At 48.0% G+C, this 23,018-nt stretch overlaps 2 protein-coding genes across 3 annotated transcripts in view; one reads left to right on the forward strand and one right to left on the reverse strand.

Annotated features, from left to right (window-relative positions):
* The first annotated feature begins 5,816 nt into the window (after positions 1-5,816).
* METTL22 (methyltransferase 22, Kin17 lysine) overlaps positions 5,817-23,018 on the forward strand; it is a 25,294-nt gene continuing 8,092 nt past the window's right edge. The window contains exons 1-5 of one of the 2 annotated variants that reach the window (XM_054455193.2): positions 5,817-5,946; positions 9,673-9,975; positions 13,250-13,630; positions 19,541-19,581; positions 19,670-19,814. In XM_054455193.2, coding sequence (XP_054311168.2) covers positions 9,843-9,975; positions 13,250-13,630; positions 19,541-19,581; positions 19,670-19,814 — 700 coding nt within the window. In that variant the 5' untranslated portion in view covers positions 5,817-5,946; positions 9,673-9,842. The remainder of the gene's footprint in view (positions 5,947-9,672; positions 9,976-13,249; positions 13,631-19,540; positions 19,582-19,669; positions 19,815-23,018) is intronic. The other variant, XM_063654643.1, reaches the window with a different exon arrangement.
* Positions 10,963-11,285, reverse strand: LOC129016159 (small ribosomal subunit protein eS27-like). The gene has a single exon (XM_054455194.2). The coding sequence runs from the start codon at positions 11,251-11,253 to the stop codon at positions 10,999-11,001; it is 255 nt and encodes an 84-aa protein (XP_054311169.2). The 5' UTR covers positions 11,254-11,285; the 3' UTR covers positions 10,963-10,998.

The following is a 23,018-nucleotide window of genomic DNA, read 5'->3' on the forward strand; positions in this document are numbered from 1 at the left end:
CTCCTGGCCTCAAGAGATCCTCCCACCTTGGCCTTCCAAAGTGCTGGGATTGCAGGAGTGAGCCACTGCACCTGGCCAAGATGCAGTTTAAATAAAATAGGATAAATAAATAAATAAAATAGAAACAGAAATCAAACGAAAGACCCAAAGGCTGTCGGACAGTGACAAGTTGAAAAGTGGCTAATCCTTCCCTGGGGACAAAGGTACATTAGCCTCCCCACCCCTCATCTCACACTCTGGTTGCTCTGTGTATTTGAGGCTGAGAATTGCAGTCTGCTGGGATTCTACAATCAGTGCTAGGATTCAGGGAGGAGAGGCTGGTCAGGAGGAGACTCTGCCCACGATCCTCTACCACATTTGTGGCCTCCCCAGGGTCCTGGGGGTAACCTAGAAAGAAGATAAACAGAGCGGGCTTGTGACAATTGAAAATATCTATTTTTCTCCCAAAGCCAGACACAAGAAGGAACAGGATGACTTCTTCAGCTCATCTCAAGGGAACATTTTGATCCAGGTCTAATGGATCACTAAAGTCTCTTCTCCCCGCTGAGTGGGTGGAATGTCAACAGCCCAGAGCAACAGTACCCCCAGTTGTGTTCCAAATGTCTTCAGTCTCTCATTCATTCTGCAAATAACCCCAACTCCAGCTCCAGCCCCTGTGATGAGCCAGGTGCTGGCATTATAGCAGCCAGGCAAGGCTCTGCTCTCAAGCAGCTAACATTGTAGCTCAAACAAAAAATAACAAATAGGCCAGGCGCGGTGGCTTACGCCTATAATCCCAGCACTTTGGGAAGTTGAGATAGGCGGATCATGAGGTCAGGAGATCAAGACCAGCCTGGCTAAAAGGGTGAAACCCCATCTCTACTAAAAATACAAAAATAGCAGGGCATGGTGGTGGGTGCCTGTAATCCCAGCTACTCAGGAGGCTGAGGCAGGAGAATCGCTTGAACCCGGGAGGCAGAGTTTGCAGTGAGCCAAGATCGCGCCACTGCACTCCAGCCTGGGCGACAGAGAGAGACCCTGTCTCAAAATAAATAAATAAATAACAAATAGGTCATTCCAGAGAGTGACAGATCTAAAAAGAAAATCTAAGTTGCCAGGTGCAGTGGCTCATGCCTGTCATCCCAGAAATCTGGCAGGCCAAGGTGGGAGGATTCATTGAGCCCAGGAGTTCGAGACCAGCTTGGACAACACAGCAAGACCCCATTTCTACTTTAAAAAAAATGAAATGAAATAAGAAAGAAAATTAAAGGGTGTGTAAAGGAGAGCTACTTGGGCAGATAGTAGGGGTCAACGCATGATGGGATGGGCAGGGAAGGGACAATTGAGCAGATAATATTTAAGCCATGGGTTGGGCGCAGTGGCTCATGCCTGTAATCCCAGCACTCTGGGAGGCCAAGGTAGGTGGATTATCCAAGGTCAGGAGTCAGAGACCACCCTGGCCAACATGGCGAAACCCCATTTCTACTAAAAATACAAAAATTAGCCAGGCATGGTTGCGGGCGCCTGTAATCCCAGCTACTCAGGAGGCTGAGGCAGGAGAATTGCTTGAATCCAGGAGGCAGAGGTTGCAGTGAGTCAAGATCGCGTCACTGCACTCTAACCTGGGCGACAGTGAGACTCTGTCTCAAAAAATAAAAAAAATAATAAAATAAAAAATAAAAATAATTTAAGCTATGTTGGACAAGAAGGAGTCAGTTGTGACGATGGAAACTGGGCTGAGAGTGGGCTTTCTGAGCCAAGGGGAATGCAAATAAAAAGACCTGTAGGCACAAATTAGCTAAAACCTTGTATTAGTCTCTTAACTAAATAAAACTGGGTGACTTCAACCAACAGACCTGCATTCCCACACAGTTCTGGAGGCCATGAGTCCAAAATCAAACTATCAGCATGGCTGGGTCCTTCTGGAAGCTCTAAGGGAGAATCCATTCGGCGTCTCTGTCCTGCCGCCTGGAGGCTGCTGGCAATCCTGGGCGATCTTTGGCTCTTACATGCCTCACCCCAATCTCCGCCTGTCTCCACACTGTCTTCTTTCTGAGTCCTCTCCTCTTGTGATAAGGACAGCCGTTATTGGATTTAGGGCCTGCCCTAAATCCAGGATGATTTCATTTCAAGATCCTTAACTACTTGCATCTACAATGACCCTATTTCTTTTCTTTTCTTTTTTTTAAATACAGGGTCTCTCTCTGTTGCCCAGGCTGGAGTACAGTGACGCAAACACCACTCACTGCAGCCTCAACCTCCTGGGCTCAAGTGATCCTCCCTCCTCTGCCTCCCAAGTAACTGGGAACATAAGTGTGCACTACCATCCCCAGCTAATTTTTTAAAGCTTTTTTGTTTATTTTGCTTTATTCCTTTTTACAGCTGAATAATAATCCATTGTATGGATACATCACATTCTGTCTAGCTTGAGAAAACATATAATTGTGAGGGTTTTGTAATTTTACGTAGTTGATCTTATACAGTATGAATGGCACTGTAACTTATTTTGTTTTTTGTTTTTTTGTTTTTCATCTACCAATGCAACGTGGTGAAGTGAGTAAAATTGGTGGGTTCTTTAAAATATAACAGACACTGTCAGATTATCTCAAGAAATGGAAGGGAGTTATTGTCCGGAACTCTCCATGGGTGATAGGCCACTCATTCTCACAGCACGCCAAGAAAGGTATTATCAGTATTCGAGACACTAGGAAACTAAGTTTCAAAGAAGTAAAGCAATTGCCTAAGTACCAAGCATATGAAAAGCTCTTCAAAATTAGGTATTGAATGGATGAATATAATTAATCAGTGGACGAGCTGGGGATTTGAACTCAGCTCTGTGCTCTTGAAGGTCAACCTCCTGCCTCTGCGCACAGAACCAGGAACCAGAGCGCGGACTGCTGTGCATTTAAAGCAGCTGCCGTTATATGCTGATGGGAGGTGGGGGCAGAATTATAATCACCCACTTTCAGCAGTCCTGGGGGACAAGCTCTCTCTCCAGGAGGATAAAATTTTCTAGGGCTGACTGGGAAAACACATCAAGCATTTGGTAAATGCACGACCTTTGGAGAAAAGGCTGTTCTGAATAACCTAGCTAATAATAATCACCCGACAGCAATTTCCTGCAAGCTGGTTTCTTAATACACATCTGGCAGTTCATCCGCCTTCCCTCTGCTGCAGACGTGGTTTGTCATTAGTCCAGGTGGTGGGAGTGACGGACACTCCAGCGTGTGTGAGCATGCACCTTAACCCTTGCTTTGCCAAGTCTGGGGGAGACTCTCAAAGCAAAAGACCTGCCTGGGACACTAGGAAGGGCATTTAACCCTAAGGCTCCACCCAGCGGACTCACTAGGACATTTTGAAAATGTGAGTCTGAGGCCAGGTGCGGTGGCTCATGCCCATAATCCCAGCACTTTGGGAGGCCAAGGCGGGCAGATCACTTGAGGTCAGGAGTTTGAGACTAGCCTGGCCAACATGGTGAAACCCCGTCTCTACTAAAAATACAAAAATTAGCTGGATGTGGTGGCACACGCCTGTAATCCCAGCTACTCAGGAGGCTGAGGCAGGAGAATTGCTTGATCCCGGGAGACAGAGGTTGCAGTGAGCTGAGATGGCGTCACTGCACTCCAGCCTGGTCAACAAAGGGAGACTCTGTCAAAAAGAAAAAAGAAAAGAAAATATGAGTCTGCATCTCACTGGCTAGGTAACACTGAGCAAGGCACTTCGCCTCCCTGAGCTTCGGAATGGGTGTGACAATGAAGCAAAACCACAAGATGAAGGGGCCAGCAGTGTGCCTTGTTTATAACTGAGGCTCCGGAACAGACGGCCCCCTCCCACACTCCCCCAGCTACCATCTCTTCGCAGCCCTGCCAAGAAGGGCTGGCTTTCTTTCCCCGTACCTGGTGACCTATTACTGTGTTGCAAACCACCTCAAGATTTGTAGCACAAATAATAACCCTTTGGGGGCCATCTGGGCTGCTATAACAGAATACCATACATGGGGTGGCTGATAAACACATTCATTTCTCATGGTTCTAGGGGCTGGAAAGTCCAAAATCAAGGCACTGGCAGATTCTGTGTCCAATTCTTGGTCATAGATAGCTGTCTTTTTGCTGTGTCCTCACATGACAGAAGGAGTGAGGCAGCTCTTTGGGGCCTCTTTTGTAGGGACACTAATCCCCTATAAAAGATCATAGGTTTGACAAGAGGAGGAATGTGATCTTTTGATTTTTAAGGGTCATTCCCCTTGGTTTAAATTTAAAGACAAAACTCCCAAGGGTGTGAACAATGCCTTCCTAGTGCCCTCCCCACCACCCAACATCCTCTGGGGATAACTGAGAGAACCCTCAGCGAACTAGAGAGAAAACTAAGAATAGAATCTGGTCTCAAGACACCCAACTGGCGATCTGTGTATTGGCCTGGGGGATTTCAGGAAACAAAATCTGTTTCTTAAAAAAAAAAAAAAAAACTTATTTGTGTCACTTAGTCACCCTGTCAACTCTCCAAGTTTTATCATCAGTAACCATGAAATTGATGTCGATTTAATTCTGTTTTGAAAAGAGAAAAAAAAGTAATTTAGACAAAGGTTGCCAGCTGAGGCCATGTGTGTGTGTGTATATGTGAGCACACAGGGATATAGATTTTACATATGTGGACTTTACATATGTTCCTGTGTGTCTATTTGTGTGTTCACTGACAAATCTGAGAGTGAGCACCACTGTGTGTGTCCGGACATCTCTGTGAACACATCAGTGTGGTGTATATCCCTGGCAGCTCCCCATCTCACGCACAATAAAATCTAAACTTCTTACAATGTCGTTTCCTACGGCCCATCCCCTGGCTTACTCCATTGTGGCCAGGCTGACTTCCATGATGTCACTGAATACACAGGTTGAGAAAAGGGCCAATATCATTGACTGTACTTTTCTAAAAATGCAGTGACTCAGGCAAGAGACGTGAGAATCTGTGCTCTATCCTGCTCATCCTCTTCAGGGGATTCTTCGGAGGGCTGTGCTCAGAAGAATCCCGAGCACACCCGATTTTCCCGAGAAAACCGACTCAAAGGCTTTCTGAAATTCTGCAGGCAAGAAAAAACGAGCAAACATGGAGTCTTATGTTTGTCACTCTGTCTCACCTCCTTGGTGTTGGAAACTGGATGAGCATATGAATTAACGAAATCACTACCACCTAATGAAATCACTACCACCTATTAATAATAACGAGTACTGGCTGGGTGTGGTGGCTCATGTCTGTAATTTATGAGCTTTAGGAGGCCGAAGCAGGAGGACTGCTTGGAGCCAGGAGTTTGCGACCAGCCTGGGCAACATGACAAGATACAGTCTCTACAAAAAAAAAAAAAAAAAAAAAAAAAAAAATGGTGCCACGCAACTGTAGTCCCAGCTACTAGAGAGGCTGAAACAGGATTCCTTAAGCCCAGGAGTTCAAGGCTGCAGTGAGCTAAAATTGCGCCACTGCACTCCAGCCTGGGTGACACAGCAAGACTATCTCAAATAAATAAATAAATAAATAAAAGAGTACTAAGAGCATGGATGACGGTAACACCCGTGATAATAAATGCAGTAGCATGCTGGTTAAATAGCACAGGCTCTGATCCCACACCCCTGGTTCGAATCCAGGCTTTACCACTTAGTAGCTGGGCAAGTTATTTAACTCCTATTTAACTCTTTTAGAAGAATGAGTTTAGCCAACCATGTGCGGAGATGACCCCACCTAGGCGGGTCCCCCCAGCAAACACGCCTCGCCCGCGACCAGAGCGAAGGCTACAGGTGTCCGCCGGCAACCCCCGGACGCATGCGCGGCGCGGGCAGGTAGGTGGAGCCACGGTGCGCTGCGGTGGGATGGTCGCACGTGGGGGCGGGGCCGCGCCTGCGCAGACTGCCTGTTATGGCGGCCGCCTCAGTCCCACAGAGACGGGGGTCGGGTGGGACCCCAGGCTGGGCCCCGCGGCGGGTAAGTGCCTGGGAGAGGCGGCGGGATAGGATAGGGTGCAGGGAACCTCCTGGCGCCGAGCCTGACTTTGAAATCCGAGCTCCCACAGATCTGAGGCCCAGATCCCTAAGGTCCGACCCCACTCTTAGCCTCAGTTTCCCCTTCTAAACACGGGTGTTGGGGAAAGAAGTCCACGTCCTCACCTGGGTTTCCGTCCTGGGTCCAGGCACCTCTCCTTCGGTTCCAGATTAGGAAGGGAGGGCAGTGCCCGACCTGTGACTGTTTTTTGAGAGGGCAATAGTTAACCCACAAGGGTGGCGTCAGGAAGGCGACAAGACAAAGAGGACGAGTAGCCCCACGGGGGACGTCCCCAGAGCCCCTCACTACCACTCTACGCGCCGTGGCCAGGCCACGTCTTTCCTGCCCCCAACCTGGGCCTTCACACCCTGCCCTCCTTCAGCTCCTGGCCTAAATCGTCATGGGATCGCGCCAAATTCCTGATTGTTGAGTGAGTTGCAGTTATCAGAAAGAAAGATGAGGAGGGAAGTTATTTCAACACCGTGATCCCAGCACACTGCTTATTTGGGACAACTGACTGGGGACCTATAGGAGAAGAAAGCTGGTAGCGTCTCAGTCTAGCCCCCCACAGCCTTAGAAGAACCAAGAACACGTTAGCTCCTGCTGCAGGGATGAGCCTGCAGCCCTATGGAGAGGTGGTGGGGCAGGTCCCCATCTGCAACCTGGGTCTCCTTTCTCAGCTCTGCCCAGTGAAGAGAGGAGCCTGAAGCCCATACAGACCCTACATTCCCGGAGGGAGACTTTTCCTGACTAGAGAAACTGTTACCTTTTTTCTTTCTTCCCAGCGTTCACTTTATTTAATAATTATTATATTGCTGTAATGGTAGTACTTACTATTGTTGCTTATTGAACGTTTGCTATATGTCGTAAGCCCGAAAAGTGATAATTGTGTCATATACTCCTCTGAGTATGTGAGGGCCTGAGATAGGTTCAAGAGGGCCTCCTTATTCCCAGATAGCTGATTCTAGGGAAAGCCACTTAAAGGGAATCTCCTTCATCTGGGACTTACATTGCAGCGTACATTTCTTGGGAAGCCTGGTTGGATTTAATTTAAAAATGGAAAATTCAACTAGAGATTAAGAATTTGAGTTTCTTTTTTGTCTGTACTTAAAATTTGGTGCGTAATATTATGCTCACTTTTGGAAAAAGCAAAGAACATTGATTTTTCTGGGATGTAAGTTTTCCAACAAAATTGCACTATAGGCCATGCGTGGTGGCTTACGCCTGTAATCCCAGCACTTTGGGAGGCCGAGGTAGATGGATCACCTGAGGTCAGGAGTTCAAGACTAGCCTGGCCAACATGGCAAAACCCCATCTCTACTAAAAATACAAAAATTAGCTGGGTATTGTGGTACATGCCTGTAGTCCCAGTTACTCAGGACACTGAGGTAGGATCACTTGAGCCCAGGAGGCAGAGGTTGTAGTGAGCTGAGATGGCACCACTGCACTCTAGCCTGGGCAACAGAGTGAGACTCTGTCTCAGAAAAAAAAAAATGCACTATGGCAAAAAAAGAAATGGCATCCTTTGGTTCACTTTTGATTTTTACAGCAATATTAGAGAGGATCTTCCCCACCCCCTTCAAAAAAAACTATATGTGAAAGTCCTCAGTTTTCCCCCAGGACATCTCTAAGTCCTGAGAGAGCTTGATCTGCCTTTGAAATGAGTGGTAGGTATAAGCTGTATTTTCTGTTCTGGAATCTGGTCTGGTTTTGCCAGTCCCATTGATTAAGAGTGTTTGCCTTCAGGTCCAGCATTTCTCCATCACTTTCAATGACACCATGAAATTCTGCATTGATTTGCCAGATTCACAGACTTTCTTCACAACCCACTTGCATTTTGATGGCTTTATAGTGTTGAGTAGGAAACCTAGCATGGAGACGAATAAGGAGTCATCTTTTTCCTAAAAATTTTTTTGTTGGGACAGCTTTTGCTGCTCCATAGCAAGCACTTAAATGTGGGAACTCCAGCAATGTACTGGGATCATTAGGACAGCCTGAGTCGTGATGACCTCGTTTTGCAGTTAAAGAAATGGGGGCCCTGAAGATTTCATGACGTCCACCCAGGTAGGAACAGTGGTAGGCAGTCAGGGGTTACAGGCAGGTTTGGGTCAAATACCTGAAACCAACCCCAGGACAAGGAGGTTGCTGGTGTTTTATTAACACCTACTGTGAGCCAAGGACTCTGCTCAGCACTTTACCCACCCAGTAACACTGCATGAGATTGTGGCTGAAGGAACAGATGCAGAGAGGTGAAGTGATTTTCCTGAGATCACATGGCTAGAAGGTGAGAGACCAGGGATCCCCACCTGGTCTTTCCAGCTTCGAAGCCCATCAGACTACTGCTGTTTGATGATGCTTTTTGATGAGGTGAAATGGTTGGAGGGAGGTCCCCCCTGTTTTTGACCATTTTGCCTTGGCCATGGTTTTCCAAGTTTTCGTTAATAATGTATCACCTGCATAATTTTTCCATATCTGTGTATCACCAGTGTAGTGACTCCCTTATTACTTTTCCTTTAAATCCACTCACTCTTTTTTTTTTTTTTTTTAATTTCTTTTTGAGACAGGGTCTTGCTCTGCCACCCAGCCTGGAGTGCAGAGTGCAGTGATGCATTCTCGGCTCACTGCAATCCCCGCCTTTTGGTGTCAAGCGATCCTCCCACCTCAGCCTCCCAAGTAGCTGGGACTGCTGGCGTGCGCCACCACACCCAGCTAATTCCACTCACCTTTTTAAATTCAGTAGCAGAGCTTTAAGCCAGGCATGATGGCTCACGCCTGTAATCCCAGCACTTTGGGAAGCTGAGCTGGGAGGATGGCTTGAGCCCAAGAATTTGAGACCAGCCTGGGAAACATAGTTAGACCCTTGTCTCTACAAAAAAAAAAAAAAAAACATTTTAATGCCAAGCATGGTGGCATAGCTGTAGTCCTAACTACTAAGGAGGTTGAAGCAGGAGGATCGCGTGAAGTTTGAGGCTGCAGTGAGCCATGATTGTATCACTGCACTCCAGCCTGGGCAACAGAGCAAGCCCCTGTCTCTAAGAAGAAATGTTTAAAAATAAAACATTGTTTAAAATAGGAAAGCTTTATAACAACAAATGATATGGGGACAGTTGATAACAGCTTCTAGAATTAAAAAGAAAGACTAAAGGGCCGTAACAACTAAATGCAAAGTGCAGATTGTGATTGGATACTGGTTTGGGGGGGGGAAAAACCTCAAAGACCTTTGGGAGACAGATGGAGGAAATTGACTTTAATGCTATTAGGGAATTATTAATTAACTTAGTTTTGCTAATGGTCTTATGGTTATGTAGGGAAATGCTCTTAGGGGACAGACATTAAATAATTTAGGGGCAAGATGTCATGATGTCTGCAATGTACTCTCAGCTCAAGGAGAAGAAACCAGAGAGGGCAGGCACATGTGGCACAATGGTGACGATCATTGAATCTAAGCAGTAGTTCTGTGGTTATGATATTCTCCTGTATCCTTACTGTTTGAAATTTTTTTGTAATAAGTTGAAAAAAAAGGGAATGGAAACTTTATAAATGGAAATTCATATCCCTTGCTATAAATAAAAGGTTACTATGAAAATGAATATAATGAATATATGAATGAATATAAAATGAATATAATAAGTGAAATGAATATAAACAAAATAACACATTAATTTCCAGCTGGATTCTCTTCCCTGGCCAAGTCTCTGAGACCTTCTCCCAGGGTGATGCAAAGCTACTGGCTACCAGCTTGGGCCTGTCTGTAGTATCTCCTCTGGGACCTGCCATGCTGAGGACCCATTCTCACCTCTGAGCGGCTCCTGTCCTAGGACTAAGGTGGAGCCTGGGCCATGGTACAGCTGGCTCCTGCCGCAGCCATGGATGAGGTCACCTTTAGAAGTGACACTGTGCTGTCAGACGTCCACATCTATACCCCGAACCATAGACACCTCATGGTACGGCTGAACAGCGTGGGGCAGCCAGGTAAGGTCCTGGGCCCAGGTGCCCTGCGGATCCTATTTTGTTTTCTGCTTTCTCATACTCATCTTTTTGGGGAAAATATTGGGAAGACTGGATTACGTAACTGTTATCCTCAGACCACTTTTTAAGTGCCCTTTTTTTCTTTATGATTTTTTAAAAACCTTGTACTCTGCAATTTTTGTGTGTAGGGGTTTGTTTTGCTTTTGTTTTTGCTTTTTTTAAAGACAGTCTCACTCTGTCGCCCAGTCTGGAGTGCAGTGGTACAGTCATGGCTCACTGCAGTCTCAAACTCCTGGACTCAAGTGATCCTCCTTCCCCTGCCTCCGGAGTAGCTGGGACTACAGGCTCACATCACCACACCTGGCTGGTTTTTATTTTGTAGAGATGGAGTCTTGCTAGCCCAGGCTTGTTTTGAACTCCAGGCCTGAAGCAACCCTCCCACCTTAGCCTCTTGAGTCCCTGGGATTACAGGCAAGCTGCTGCCCCACCACTTTCATTAAGCAAACTCCTGTGGTTTCCCGAGCACCTATTGTGCACCTGACCCAGGACTTGATGCTGAGAATGCAGATACGAATCAGCCAAACTTTGCCGTCAGCAAGCCCAGGGTCCAGTGGGGAGACAAAGTGCTGGGGCTCCATCTGTCCTCTGCTCTTTTTTTTTCTGAGACAGAATCTCGCTCTGTCACCCAGTGGGTAATGTAGTGGCACAACCTCAGCTCACTGCAACCTCCGCCTCCCAGGTTCAAGCAGCTCTCCTGCCTCAGCCTCCTGAGTAGCTGGGATTACAGGCACCTGCCACCATGCCCAGCTAATTTTTGTATTTTTAGTACAGACAGGGTTTCACCATGTTGGTCAGGCTGGTCTTGAACTTCTGACCTCAGGTGATCCTCCCACCCCGGCCTCCCAAAGTGCTGGGATTACAGGTGTGAACCACCGCATCCAACCCTGTCCTCTACTTTTTTTTTTTTTTTTTATCCAAAATGTCTTTATTGAGATAGTTTCCCACTCATCTTGATTGAGAGTGCTTTTAGTGCTGCTTCCTCCTCAAAGAACATCCTTCTGTAAGCCTTGCTTTTCCTCCTGTAGGCTGGCAGAGGACAGTGGAGCAGCCAACACACGAAACAACCGTTTGTGCATGGCTAAAGAGCGTGGTGATTTTATAGCATCCTGGGCATTTCACATCCATGAAGTAGAAATTGGTTCTCTGCACCAGGCGTTTCTTCTTGTGTTTCCTCTTCTCCTCTTCTGGAGAGGGATGAAGGAGATCCTTTGCGAGAGGCATGTTCTCGTGTGGGTAGGTCGTCACCACCGGAAAGGCTACTCTTTTTTTTTTTTGAGGCAGAGTCTCGCTCTGTCGCCCAGGCTGGAGTGTAGTGGCGCAATCTCAGCTCACTGCAAACTCTGCCTCCCGGGTTCATGCCATTCTCCTGCCTCAGCCTCCCAAGTAGCTGGGACTACAGGCACCTGCCACCACGCCTGGCTAATTTTTTTGTATTTTTGGTAGAGACGGGGTTTCACTGTGTTAACCAGGATGGTCTTGATGTCCTGACTTCGTGATCCACCCACCTCGGCCTCCCAAAGTGTCCTCTACTCTTTATCCCCACTCCCTTTACCCTAGTCCAGCCGCCTCTGTTGCTTGCCTGGCTGTCTCTGTCTTCTCCCACTGAGTTCACTGCTGCACCCTCTCCCCACTTGTCTCTGCAGCAGCCAAGGACGTCTTTTGAAAATGCAGATCAAATCACAGCACTTCCTGAGTTAGACCTCCAGTGGCTTTGCATTGCTCTCAGAATAACATCCAGGTTCCTCAACTTGGTCTGTGAGGCCAGCCTGACCCAGCCTCTGCTTGTGTGCCTACCCTTATGTCCCTCTTGCTCTTCTATGGCCACTCTCAGCTTCTTTCTGTCCCTAAAACACAGGGAGGGGAGGGAAGCAACCATAAGATACAAGGCCAGGGAGAAAACGCCTGCTTTCCTCCTCTCCTGACTCCTCAAGTATCATCTCCACAGACAGCCCCTCCCTGGCCACTCTCCCTAACTCCAGCTACCCTGTATTAGCTTGTTCTGGTGTGATTATTAATCATTCCTGTTGCCCTCCTGCCCTAATTTGGATGGTACATTACACCAGGGGTATACAAACTACAGCCTGTGAGCCAAATCTGGCCTGCAGCTATTTTTATAAAGAGTTTTATGAAGGCACAGCCGTGCCCATTCATTTACGTGTTTTTACAGCTGTTTTTGTGCTATAACGGCAGAGTTGAGGAGTTGCAACAAAGATCACAGGGCCCACAAAGCTTGAAAATAGATACATTTTATGAGACAGGGTCTCATTCTGTCACCCAAGCTGGAGTGCAGTGGTGCAGTCTTGACTCACTACAGCCTCGACCTCCCCAGGCTCAGGTGATCCTCCCATCTCAGCCTCCCAAGTAGCTGGGACTATAGGCATGTGCCACCATACCTGGATAATTTTTTTGTAGAGAAGGGGATTTACCATGTTGCCCAGGCTGGTCAAATTCCTGGGCTCAAGAAATCTTCCTGTCTTGGCCTCCCAAAGTGCTGGAATCACAGGTGTAAGCCACCATGCCCAGCCAAAAAACTTTTTCATCTAACCTGTTACAGGAAAAGTTTGCTCACCCCTGCCTTATATGGTTGCCACATCTGTGTCACACAGAATGCAGTTTTACTATATTCCTGGTAATTAACACAGCCTGTAATTATGTTGTTTACTTGCTTAATGTTTCTTCCCTGACTTCACTCCTAAAATGTAAGGCCCTAACATACCAAATCCTGCTTTGTACCCCCAGCACCTGGCATGGTACTTGGCACATAGTGTTCGGTGATGAATGGGTGGATGATCGGACAGATCCAAAAACTGGCATAAACCCGGGATGCTGTGGGAGCTTAGAGGAGAGGCCCCTGAGCTCATTCCTAAAAGTTGTGTGGCCTTGGTCAGCTTACTCCTCTAAGCCTCAGTTTCTGGGTCTGTAAGATGAAGCTGATAATGCTATCTTCACAGCAATTGTGGAGACTGAATGAGATGATATGAGCCAAGTGCCTCATAGATTCTCATGAAATCGTGGCTGCTCTTGGTGGTGGCCCCAGCCTCCCGGCTGGTGGTGGTCACAGCTGAATCAAATGGGCCTTTTCTGCTGGCATTAGTATATCTCTACCTGGCCTTTAAAAATCTTCCCTATTGGTAATCAGATATTCTCAAAGAAGAAGAGGAAAGTAAAAAAGAAAACATCTTGGAATTCTCATTTTGTGTTTTGTCTTGCCTTTCAGTTTTCCTGTCCCAATTCAAGCTTCTATGGAGCCAAGACTCTTGGACAGATTCAGGGGCCAAGGGTGGCAATCACAGAGATGTTCACACAAAGGAGCCTCCTTCTGCCGAGACAGGCAGCACAGGGTCCCCTCCAGAAAGTGGCCACAGTAATGAGGGTTTCTCCCTCCAGGCCGGGACTGACACCACTGGCCAGGAAGTGGCTGAAGCTCAGCTGGATGAGGATGGGGATTTGGACGTGGTGAGAAGACCACGAGCCGCCTCTGATCCCAACCCAGCAGGGCCTCTGAGAGACAAGGTACATCCCATGATTCTAGCGCAGGAAGAAGACGACGTCCTGGGAGAGGAAGCACAAGGCAGCCCGCACGATATCATCAGAATAGGTAAATAGAGGTGTGGTGTGGCCCACCTGTCACCAAAGCAACTCCGCAATGTCGCTGCTCAGGGCTCAGTATGATCTGAGCATGGACTCTGCAGGCCCAGGCAGCACAGGTTGTGAGAACCAGCTCGGGTGAGACTGGGGAAGCTCTCCACAACCCCGTCACTCCTGCCTGGCTCACACCACCACAGCCTCACCCTGTGCACTTTGTTCTCTGTGCTGTGCCTCCTTCCTAGAGTGCTCACCCCCCAGCCTCTGCTCCCTTAACATGTTCCCCATTGCCGTACAGTTTCCAGCTCAGCCACACCTCCTCCAGGAAGCCTCCCTGCTGCTGCCTCCCACATCTGTGCTCTTGCTCTAACTCAGCATGTTGCGGGTGTGGGACAGGCTTGGCCTGGCTGGGCTGGCAGTAGGGAGCCATGGGAGGTTCTGGAGCTGGAGTGTGGCAGAGGAAGAGGGATGTAAATGAAAATGAATGGGGCGTGGACCAGTCAGATGGACTGGGAGCTGGGAGCTGGGAGCTAGAAGCCAGGTAAGAAACAGGAGTGATGAAGCGGCGGGAAAAGTGGGACAGGAGAGAGGTTTGGACAGATACTCAGAGGTGGGATCAAAGAGGAACTGCTACCCAGGTATGGGGGCAGAGCAGAGAGGTTTGGTGACTCTAGGATTTGAAATCTAGGGACCTGGCACTCTAGAAACACCGGGAGCAGTAGGGAGCTGGGCCAGGAAGTGATCGGTGCTGGTTAAGCACCTATTGTGTTTTGGATATCTTTGCTGGTATCTAGTGGCCTAGTCTGCACAGCCCTGCCTGAGGGGGTGCACGGATGAGGAAGTGAAAGGCCTAGTGCCATGCAGCTTGGTGGTGGTGAGCGAGCTTCGAATCCATGCAGTGTCCACACCAGGGCTTTGCCTCCCCCTGGTGCTGCTCATTTGGAGCGGAGCTGTGATTTGAGGCCGTTCGTTGAGATCCAGGTCCCCAATGGTGTCTTGAGTTCCCAGGGAAAGGCCTCCCCCCAGCACTGGCCTTGGTCAGAGAATGGGGGTCAGTGGGTCACTCTCAAAAACAGACAGAACAGCAGCTCTGTATCTATCTGCTCAGCAAATAGTTACTAAGCGCCTGCACGGTGGTACCAGGCAGCCTCTGTTCTAGACTGTCCCAGAGAGGGCAACTTGGAACTCACACCGGAACCCAGGTCCATGTATCACATGGGTGACCTCTGCCCTCATGACCTCTGCAGATAGGGATGAGTATTCCCATTTCACAGAGGAAGAGACTGAGGCTCAGCCAGGTTGAGGAACTTGCCTGGGGTCACACAGCTAGTCAGTGGCAGAGCTGAGACTTGTACCTAGGTCTGTCTGACGCCACAGCCTGTGCTCTCATTCCACATCATGGGGGCAGAGCATTCGAAAGAGGCTTGGAAAGTCCTGCTTCTCAGGGGGGCCGATGATGGCTCATTTCACTCTGAGCCCTGACTGTTATTAGCCTCCCCGAGCTGGGGAGCAAACCTGTCAGTTCCTCCACAGTGAATGTTGTGTCTGTAGTGAATGTTCTGGGAATTTACCATCATATGAGCTAAGAACAAAGTCCCTCAGGAAGGGGCCGGCCTGTGACCAGCTTCCCCACCTGCCCTGTTCCGGTGACCTCACGGTGAGGCCCCCTTGTCTGTATACCTGGAAGTTCACTTTTTCAGTTGTCAGTCGCTCGCTACCTGCCCTGAGGGAGGAGAGTGGAAAGGTAGCTAATGAATGAACCTAGGTAGTAACTCGTGATTATTTCAAACTGGCTAGAGCACTTTCATCTGCAAAACTTGATCTAATCCTGCAGGGCTGGATTTTGAGCCCAGCTCCATCTTCACAAGCCAGGCGACCAGAGACAAATGTCTTACCCACTCAGAACCACACGGTCAGAACCACGTGATCAGGGGAACCACTGTCCCTGGGTTTTAGTGATAATTTATTGAAACATGCCCAGTGAGCGCCAGGAGCGGGGCCTGGCGCAGAGTGGATGGTAAGCAGACGTCATTCTCCTCACAACCCTTTTCCTCTGACCCATATAAATCAACCCATTTTTTTCAAGTTATAGACCCATTTGAGAAACTGATTTTTCTAAAGAAAAAGAAAAATAGGCGTTTTCTTAACTATTCCAAGGGATTGACAAAACCTAAAAAGTTTATCCAGGGATCTGTGAGGAATCCACAGACCCAGGATTCAACAGAAATTATGTTCAATTCCCCCATTGTAGAAATAAAGTGAGACCCCAAGAGAACTCGAGAGAGGCAGGGCTGGAACTCAGGCCGTCAGATTCTGAGTCCCGTGCCTTCCTGCTGGAGAATCGGGCAAGTCGCTTAGCCTCTCTGAGCTCAGTTTACTTGTCTGTACAAGAGGTACAACCTCCTCCAGTTGTAAGGAATTCAGAGAGACGGCACATACAAAGCTCTTAGCATAGTGCCTAGCACGGATTCAGTGTTCCATAAATGTGAGCCTCTGTCCTGGGGACTGGCCCAAGCTGGGAGGAGGGAGACTGGCTGATGAAGAGTCTAGGTTCCTGCAGGTCTGGAGACCCAGTTTGCAAATGAGGTAAGACATAATTCTAGAATCTGCTAAGGACAGGTGAGATTCTAACACTGTCTCATCCCATTGCTAGCCCTAGAGTTTCTCATGGGGATAGTTCCTCAGGCTGGCCTTTTATGTTCTCATGATACCTTTGGAATTATTTAAATATAAACTCTGACTTTTCACGGGAGTGGGAGCCACAAGATGGCCCTGGATAGGGAGGTCCCTAAGTCACCTGGGCCTCCACCCCTAGACTGTGAATCCTCCTTCCTCACCCCTACGCCGCCACCTGGACCGGGCCCAGCCCAGGGCAGACATACTGGGCATTTGTTGTGATCTCTGACAATCCTGATGAGTCATGAAGAAGCATATTTACCCATTCGAACACTAGCAAGTGCCTGAAACAGGGCAGGGGTCGGGTAGACCTCGGAATCTCTGCACTCCAGACTCGAGGATGTCAGACACAAGAAAGGAGAGTGCCCTTGAGGTCGGCCACACTTGACTTCCTGGGGAATTCATTCTGGCTTTTTCCATCTGGCCCCAGGGAGTCGCACAGCATCTGCTTCTTCCTTTGATCCATCCCTGAGCCTCTCGTTCTCTCGTTTTTCAATTCGCCCTGGTGTTTTCTCGTGTCATCAGCATCAGCAGAAAGCACATCTTAGATCAGTTTTTGGTCAGACTCCCAAATGACTTCATTTTAAATCCTCTTTTGTTTCCATTTGGCTTTAGAAAAACATGGGTCTCACTTTGCACTTTGTTACCCAGGCTAGTCTCAAACTCCTGACTTCAGGCGATCCTCCTGCCTTAGCTTTCCACAGTGTTGGGATTATAGGTGTGAGCCACTACCCGGCCATCTCGACACATTTTGATCTAATGAGATGTTTTTTTCTCAGACTATAACCCTGGGCTGGTCATGTCCCCCTTCTGGGCTTCAGTGACCTCCACCTGTGCAAGGGCTGGGGACCTTGACCACCTCAGTGGTTCTCAGGTGTCTGCCGAGCCTGTGCTGTCTCAGAAGCGCTGTCTGGTTAAGCACTGTTACAGCCTTAGAAATGAGGGATGAGGCTACTTCTGCATTTTGCAGAAGAGGAAACTGTGGCTCTGTCTCCAAGAAGTTAAGTGACTTGTCACCCAGCTAGGAAATGACAAAACTGAGTTCTCATGTAGGTCTCTGACCTCAGAGTCCTCATTCTCCCTCAAGGAAAGCTGGCCACCCCTTGAGGACAGCTGGGAGGCAGAACTTATGTCCGCGAGACCCCTGGAAGGAAGTGACCAATCACATAGGACCGAGATCGCTATGGGAAGGTTCCCCTGGCAGCAGGAACCCTTAGGACAGCTGGGGTTAGGGAGCAGACGGTGAGGAGGAAGCTTTCCCAGGCCAATGGAGGGAAAGGAGAGGAGAGGAGGCTCTGAGCCACACCCAGGAGATGGCATAGGTGGGACTGGGGAAGAGGAGCTGGGCAGGGACGCTGACACAGAAGGCCTGGGACCAGAGTGCAGACCACAGACACCCCTTCCCCTCCACACACAAGCACACAAGCCTTCAGCCTGCCCAGCGAGTCCCTGTGGCTTTCATCCTGGGAGGCTCTGCCCCGTGCTTTTTAAACCGTGTCCCTGGCATGGTTCAGACTCTACATCTCCCTTCCCCAAGCAGGCTGAAGAGCCAGAAAAGGCCAGGGACGGTGGCTCACACCTAGATGCCACTTCGGGAGGCCAAAGCAGTGTATCACTTGAGCCCAAGGGTTTGAGACCAGCCCTGGCAACATGCTGAGACCCTATCTCTACAAAAACTACAAAACTAAAAAAATTTAGCCTGGCATGGAGGCACGCACCTGTAGCCCCAGCTACTCGAGAGGCTTGGGTGGCAGGGTCACTTGAGCCTGGGAGGTGGAGGCTGCAGTGAGCCTTGGCCGTGCCACCACACTCCAGCCTAGATGACAGAGTGAGACAGAAAACTGCAGACGACCTGACTTGGAACCCCGCATCTGCCACTCACCCTCTCTGTGACCACAGCCTGCTAACCTCCCCCAGCCACCTTTTCCTCATCCAATAACACTCGAACCTGTCATTGGGTGATTTTGAGGATTAAATGAGAAAGCATTTAGCCCAGTGCCTCATGCAGAGAAGGTGCTTTTTTTTCTACTAACTTTACAAACAGTAATGCTGAACCTCAGTCAATGTCTTTTTCTGTAATATACGTGTGAGCCAATCAAGTAGAATCTCAGTGGCACCCAGGGCTGGCTCACAGAATGTGTCTGTCTAGTGAATGTTGGTTCAGTGACGGAACTTGGCATCAGGTGGCTTGGCAGATGTATTTCTGTTCCAGTTTCAAACCAGGTGACTACGTGTTAGGACTTAGCAATCTGAAGCCCTTCTGAAAGGAACATGTTTTATTAAAAGTGCCTTGTAAGCCACCATGTCAAATCTAGCCAAGATGCTGGTGGACGATCCATTAGTCACTTTATTCAGAGAGCAGATTCTGACTGCCCATAGGGCTGAAATCTTTGGCCAGATTTTCCCAGGAGGAGCCCTCAGAGAACAGTGGCCCAGGTGCCCAAGAGGACCCTACACAGTTGGTTTCTCTCCTGGTTTGGGGACAGACAGAGCGGTTGGCGATAGCTGTTACCATCCCACTTAAAAATACTTGAGCAAGTTATTTTCCCCCCTCGGGAGCTCTTAGACAAGCAAGTTCTTACTTAACAACAAAAAATGTTTTGCTTCATTCCTTTTCTCCTTGATCTTATATTTCCATTCTCTTCTCCTATCCACCAGAATTTGATCCTATTAGGGTATATTATAAATACAAAATATATTTTGCATTTGAGAATACTTATACCACTTTTCAATGTTTTTAAAAAGGATGTAAATTTAAACTTATTTTGTTAACCTCTAACGTAGGAGTATATTTCTAAGTATAAGAAAATAATGAAGTTAAGTATGTTTCTCAGTATAAGAAAATACTTTTGAATGAGTTGTGATTATTAGTAGTATATAAATATATTATGATTGTAACTTTGCAATTATTGGTCATTAAAAAAGTAGTGCACTGCATGTGGGTGCAATTAAATTGGGTGAAAACCTAATTGTGACCCTCCCTAGCCTTGGGCTGTAGGGCAGAGATACCCAGTTACATGAAAGAGTGTGAGCCCCATTCCAAAAAGTTCCCATCCTCTGAGTGGTGCTCAAAAGTCACCTCCCAACCAGTAGCACAGCCTGTGTTTCTGCTGCTCTCTAGAATGCCTGATTCCAACCTCTGGCGCCCATCTGACCGTGCTGGCGGTTGCCACACTGTCCTGTCTTGTGGTTTTCTGTCCATCCCCATTTCACAGTGGGCATTTCTCTTGGTTTCTGTCCCATCCAGAGCACACCATGGCCACGCCCCTGGAGGATGTTGGCAAGCAGGTGGGTAGGTCTTGTCCGCTCCCTGTGGCCCTGATGGGTCTCTGCAGAGCCTCACGTTGCTTGTCGCTCCTTGTCCTCTTCCCTCCAGGTGTGGCGGGGCGCCCTGCTCCTGGCAGACTACATCCTGTTCCGACAGGACCTCTTCCGAGGATGCACAGCGCTGGAGCTCGGGGCCGGCACGGGGCTCGCTAGCATCATCGCAGCCACCGTGGCACGGACCGTTTATTGTACAGGTAATGAGGTGACATCTCAGGCTGCAGGGAAGTAGTCACCTTCACAAAGCATGCACTGACTGTATAAAAAAAGAGGCAGAGGCACTGGAAATTGGATGTTAGCTGCTGTTGATTTTGCCATCCTGGTCCCCTGGCCCTCTCCACTCTCCATTTTTTCTCAGTGACATCAAAATGACCCAGCAATACCCACTCAGCAGCAGCAGCGTCACCCAGTGGCTATAAGGCCATTGAGCTTCAGGAGGTGCCTAGCGCCCCTGCTAGTACCTCTCTCCCCACTCCTGAGAAAGAGCAAATACCTCCAAAAACAAGAGGAATATACCCTTTTAGAAGGCTTTGAAAACAAGTTTATTGTTTTTTTCCTGGGTATAGAAGCCTTGCCCATTCTTTGTAGGAGATTTTTAAAACAGCAAATAAAAATTACTCATAATTTTACAATCCCTAGATTGAATCAACAGTGTGCAACTTATGGGGCACCTCCCGTGTGCCACTCATTTCTAGATGTAGGAGGCCCTGCAGTGAATGGAACTGACTAGGCACTGCCCTCAGGGCGCTTACGTTGTAAGAATCTCCTCCAAATGATAGCTGAAATCAAGCTGCAGCAGCACTGTATTCTGCTGAAAATGTTGAAAAACATTTTTTAAGAGCATTTTCTTTTTTAATTATGTATATATTTAGGGGGTTCAAGTGCGAGTTTCTGATGTGCAGCTATATTGCAGTGATGACATCCATCTGGGCTTTTAGTGGACCCACCACTCAAATAGTGAACATTGTACCCAATAGGGAAGCTTTAATCCCCCACCCCTCCCACCCTGTCACCTTCTGGAATCCCCAGTGTCGGTGTTTCCACTCAGTATGTCCATGTTTACCCATTGTTTAGCTCCCACTCATAAGTGAGAACATTTTAAGAGCATTTTCTCATGCCATTAAAAAATTATTATATAGGCCAGGTGCAGTGGCTCACATCTGTAATTGCAGCACTTTAGGAGGCTGAGGCGGCAAATCACCTGAGGTCAGGAGTTTGAGAACAGCCAGGCCAACATGGTGAAACCTTGTCTGTACTAAAAATACAAAAATTAACCAGATGTGGTGGCGGCGGGCACCTGTAATCCCAGCTACTTGGGAGGCTTGAACCTGGGAGGCAGAGGTTGCAGTGAGCTAAGACTGCACCACTGCACTCCAGTCTAGGCAACAGAGTGAGACTCTGTCTCAAAAAAAAAAAAAAAATACTTTATATATGACTTTTAATGACCAGATAATATTTCATCTTTTTTGTAACCCTTCTCCTATTGCTGAGCATTTTGGCCATTCCTGTGGGTTTTGGTTTGTTTGTTTGTTTGTTTGTTTGTTTTTTGCATTTGTCAGTTACACTGTGATGAACATCTTTGCATATTGTCTAATAATCTGTCACCTCGGTTCCTAGGAGTGGGCAGTGTTAGTTACATTGCAATGAACGTCTTTGTGTATCATTGTCTAATAACCTGTCACTAGGTTCCTAGAAGTGGGTGAGACTATTCTTAAGCTTTTGATGAACATTACCAACTAATTTCTTTTTTAGTATTTAATTTTGAAATAATTTCAGACCAAAAGGAGTTGTTAAAATAATCCAGCAAGTGCCATGTGCCCTTCCTCTGGCTCCCCAGTGGTGACATCACACACAACCATAGTACAGTGATGAAAACCAGCCAGTGAAGTTAACTCAACTCCTGACGTGCCAGAGTGCTTTCTTTAGAACAAATATACCAGTTTACAAGAGAGTAGTGATGTCATCAAGTGAGCGTTGTTGTTATATTTTAAATCTTTAATATCTGCTGGACAGAAAGAGGTATCAGCTGATGTGGTTAACACCTCATTGCTTCCTAGTGAACGCTTCCTGGCACAGACTCTTGTTTCTGAGATAGGAAGGAAGAAGCTAGAGATCACCAGTCCCTGAGGCACAGTTTTCAAATATGCTGAGTTAACCACTGGTCAGGAGTCTGCAGTGCAGCCACACTATTGGCTGCTTCTTGACAATGTCATGTAAATTAACAGTGAGTGCTTCTCAGAGTCAAGCCGTCCAAGAGCTTTGCTTCGTGCCTGGTGCCTAATATCAGGATATAAAGAAGTCTTATCCCTGAGAGAGATTTACCAGCATGGGGAAGAAAGCTTGCATTTAGATGGCACGTTCCAGTTGGAAAAGTCCTTTCAGATGCGTCAGTGACTGGCTATAACTTCACAGTGACTCTGGGCATAGCCCAGGGTTCCTATCTCTGTTGTCCAAATGGGTAGACTGAGGCTGGCCCAAGGTCATCCACAGCTGCTGACGAGACCTGAGGCCCTTGATGTGGACCTGCTGGCTCACAGGGCAGTGCCCTTGTCACGTGGTGGGATTTCAGATTGTGTTGGATGGAACAGAGCTCCCGTGAGCTGGCTGAGGGGTGCTGGAGAGAACGCAGTCAGGGCACCAGGGCTCCTACCCCACTCAGCCAGAGCTGCTCCTCTCTTACCTGTTTTATGGGTTAAAAGCTTTTGACAGAAACTATCATAAAGGTTTAAAAACTGCTGAGCCTGGCCAGGCGTGGTGGCTAATACATGTAATCCCAGCACTTTGAGAGGCCGAGGCAGGTGGATCACCTGAGGTCAGAAGTTTGAGAGCAGCTTGGCCAACATGGTGAAACCCCATCTGTACTAAAAATACAAAAAAAAAAAAAAATTAGCCAGGCATGGTGGCATGCGCCTATAATCCCAGCTACTTGGGAGGCTGAGGTAGGAGAATTGCTTGAACCTGGGAGGTGGAGGTTGCAGGGAGCCGAGGTTGCACCACTGTACTTCAGCTTGGTCAACAAGTGCGAAACTCCGTTTCCAAAAAACTGCTAAGCCCATCGTGTGCTCTCAGGTACATATCATCAGTATTCTCTTGGCCTAGGAGACAGGGTAGATCCCTCCCTTCTGCGAGCAGGGAGCTCCTCCCGTACATGGCTCTTTGTGACCCCTGGGGTGCAGATGTTAGTCCCAGGGAGATTGCAGTTGATGGGGGGAGTCCACGCCCACAGTGGACCAAGCAAATGTCATTAGCAAGACATCCTGTACTTTCTACACGCACATTCTTCTAATTAGAAATTTATTTTTGGTAAAGCACTGCTTCTCCCAGTGAGGATTCACTGTACCACAAGTCAGTTCTTGAAATGAGAAATCCCACTTGTCAGAGTAGTAGGCGGCTGGGAGGGA

The sequence above is a fragment of the Pongo pygmaeus genome, chromosome 18, assembly GCF_028885625.2.
Source record: "Pongo pygmaeus isolate AG05252 chromosome 18, NHGRI_mPonPyg2-v2.0_pri, whole genome shotgun sequence".
Taxonomy (NCBI): Eukaryota; Metazoa; Chordata; class Mammalia; order Primates; family Hominidae; genus Pongo; species Pongo pygmaeus.

What these genes read in the sequence shown, in the direction of transcription:
- LOC129016159 (XM_054455194.2), bottom strand. Translation starts at nt 11,253, where the DNA reads ATGCCTCTCGCAAAGGATCTCCTTCATCCCTCTCCAGAAGAGGAGAAG.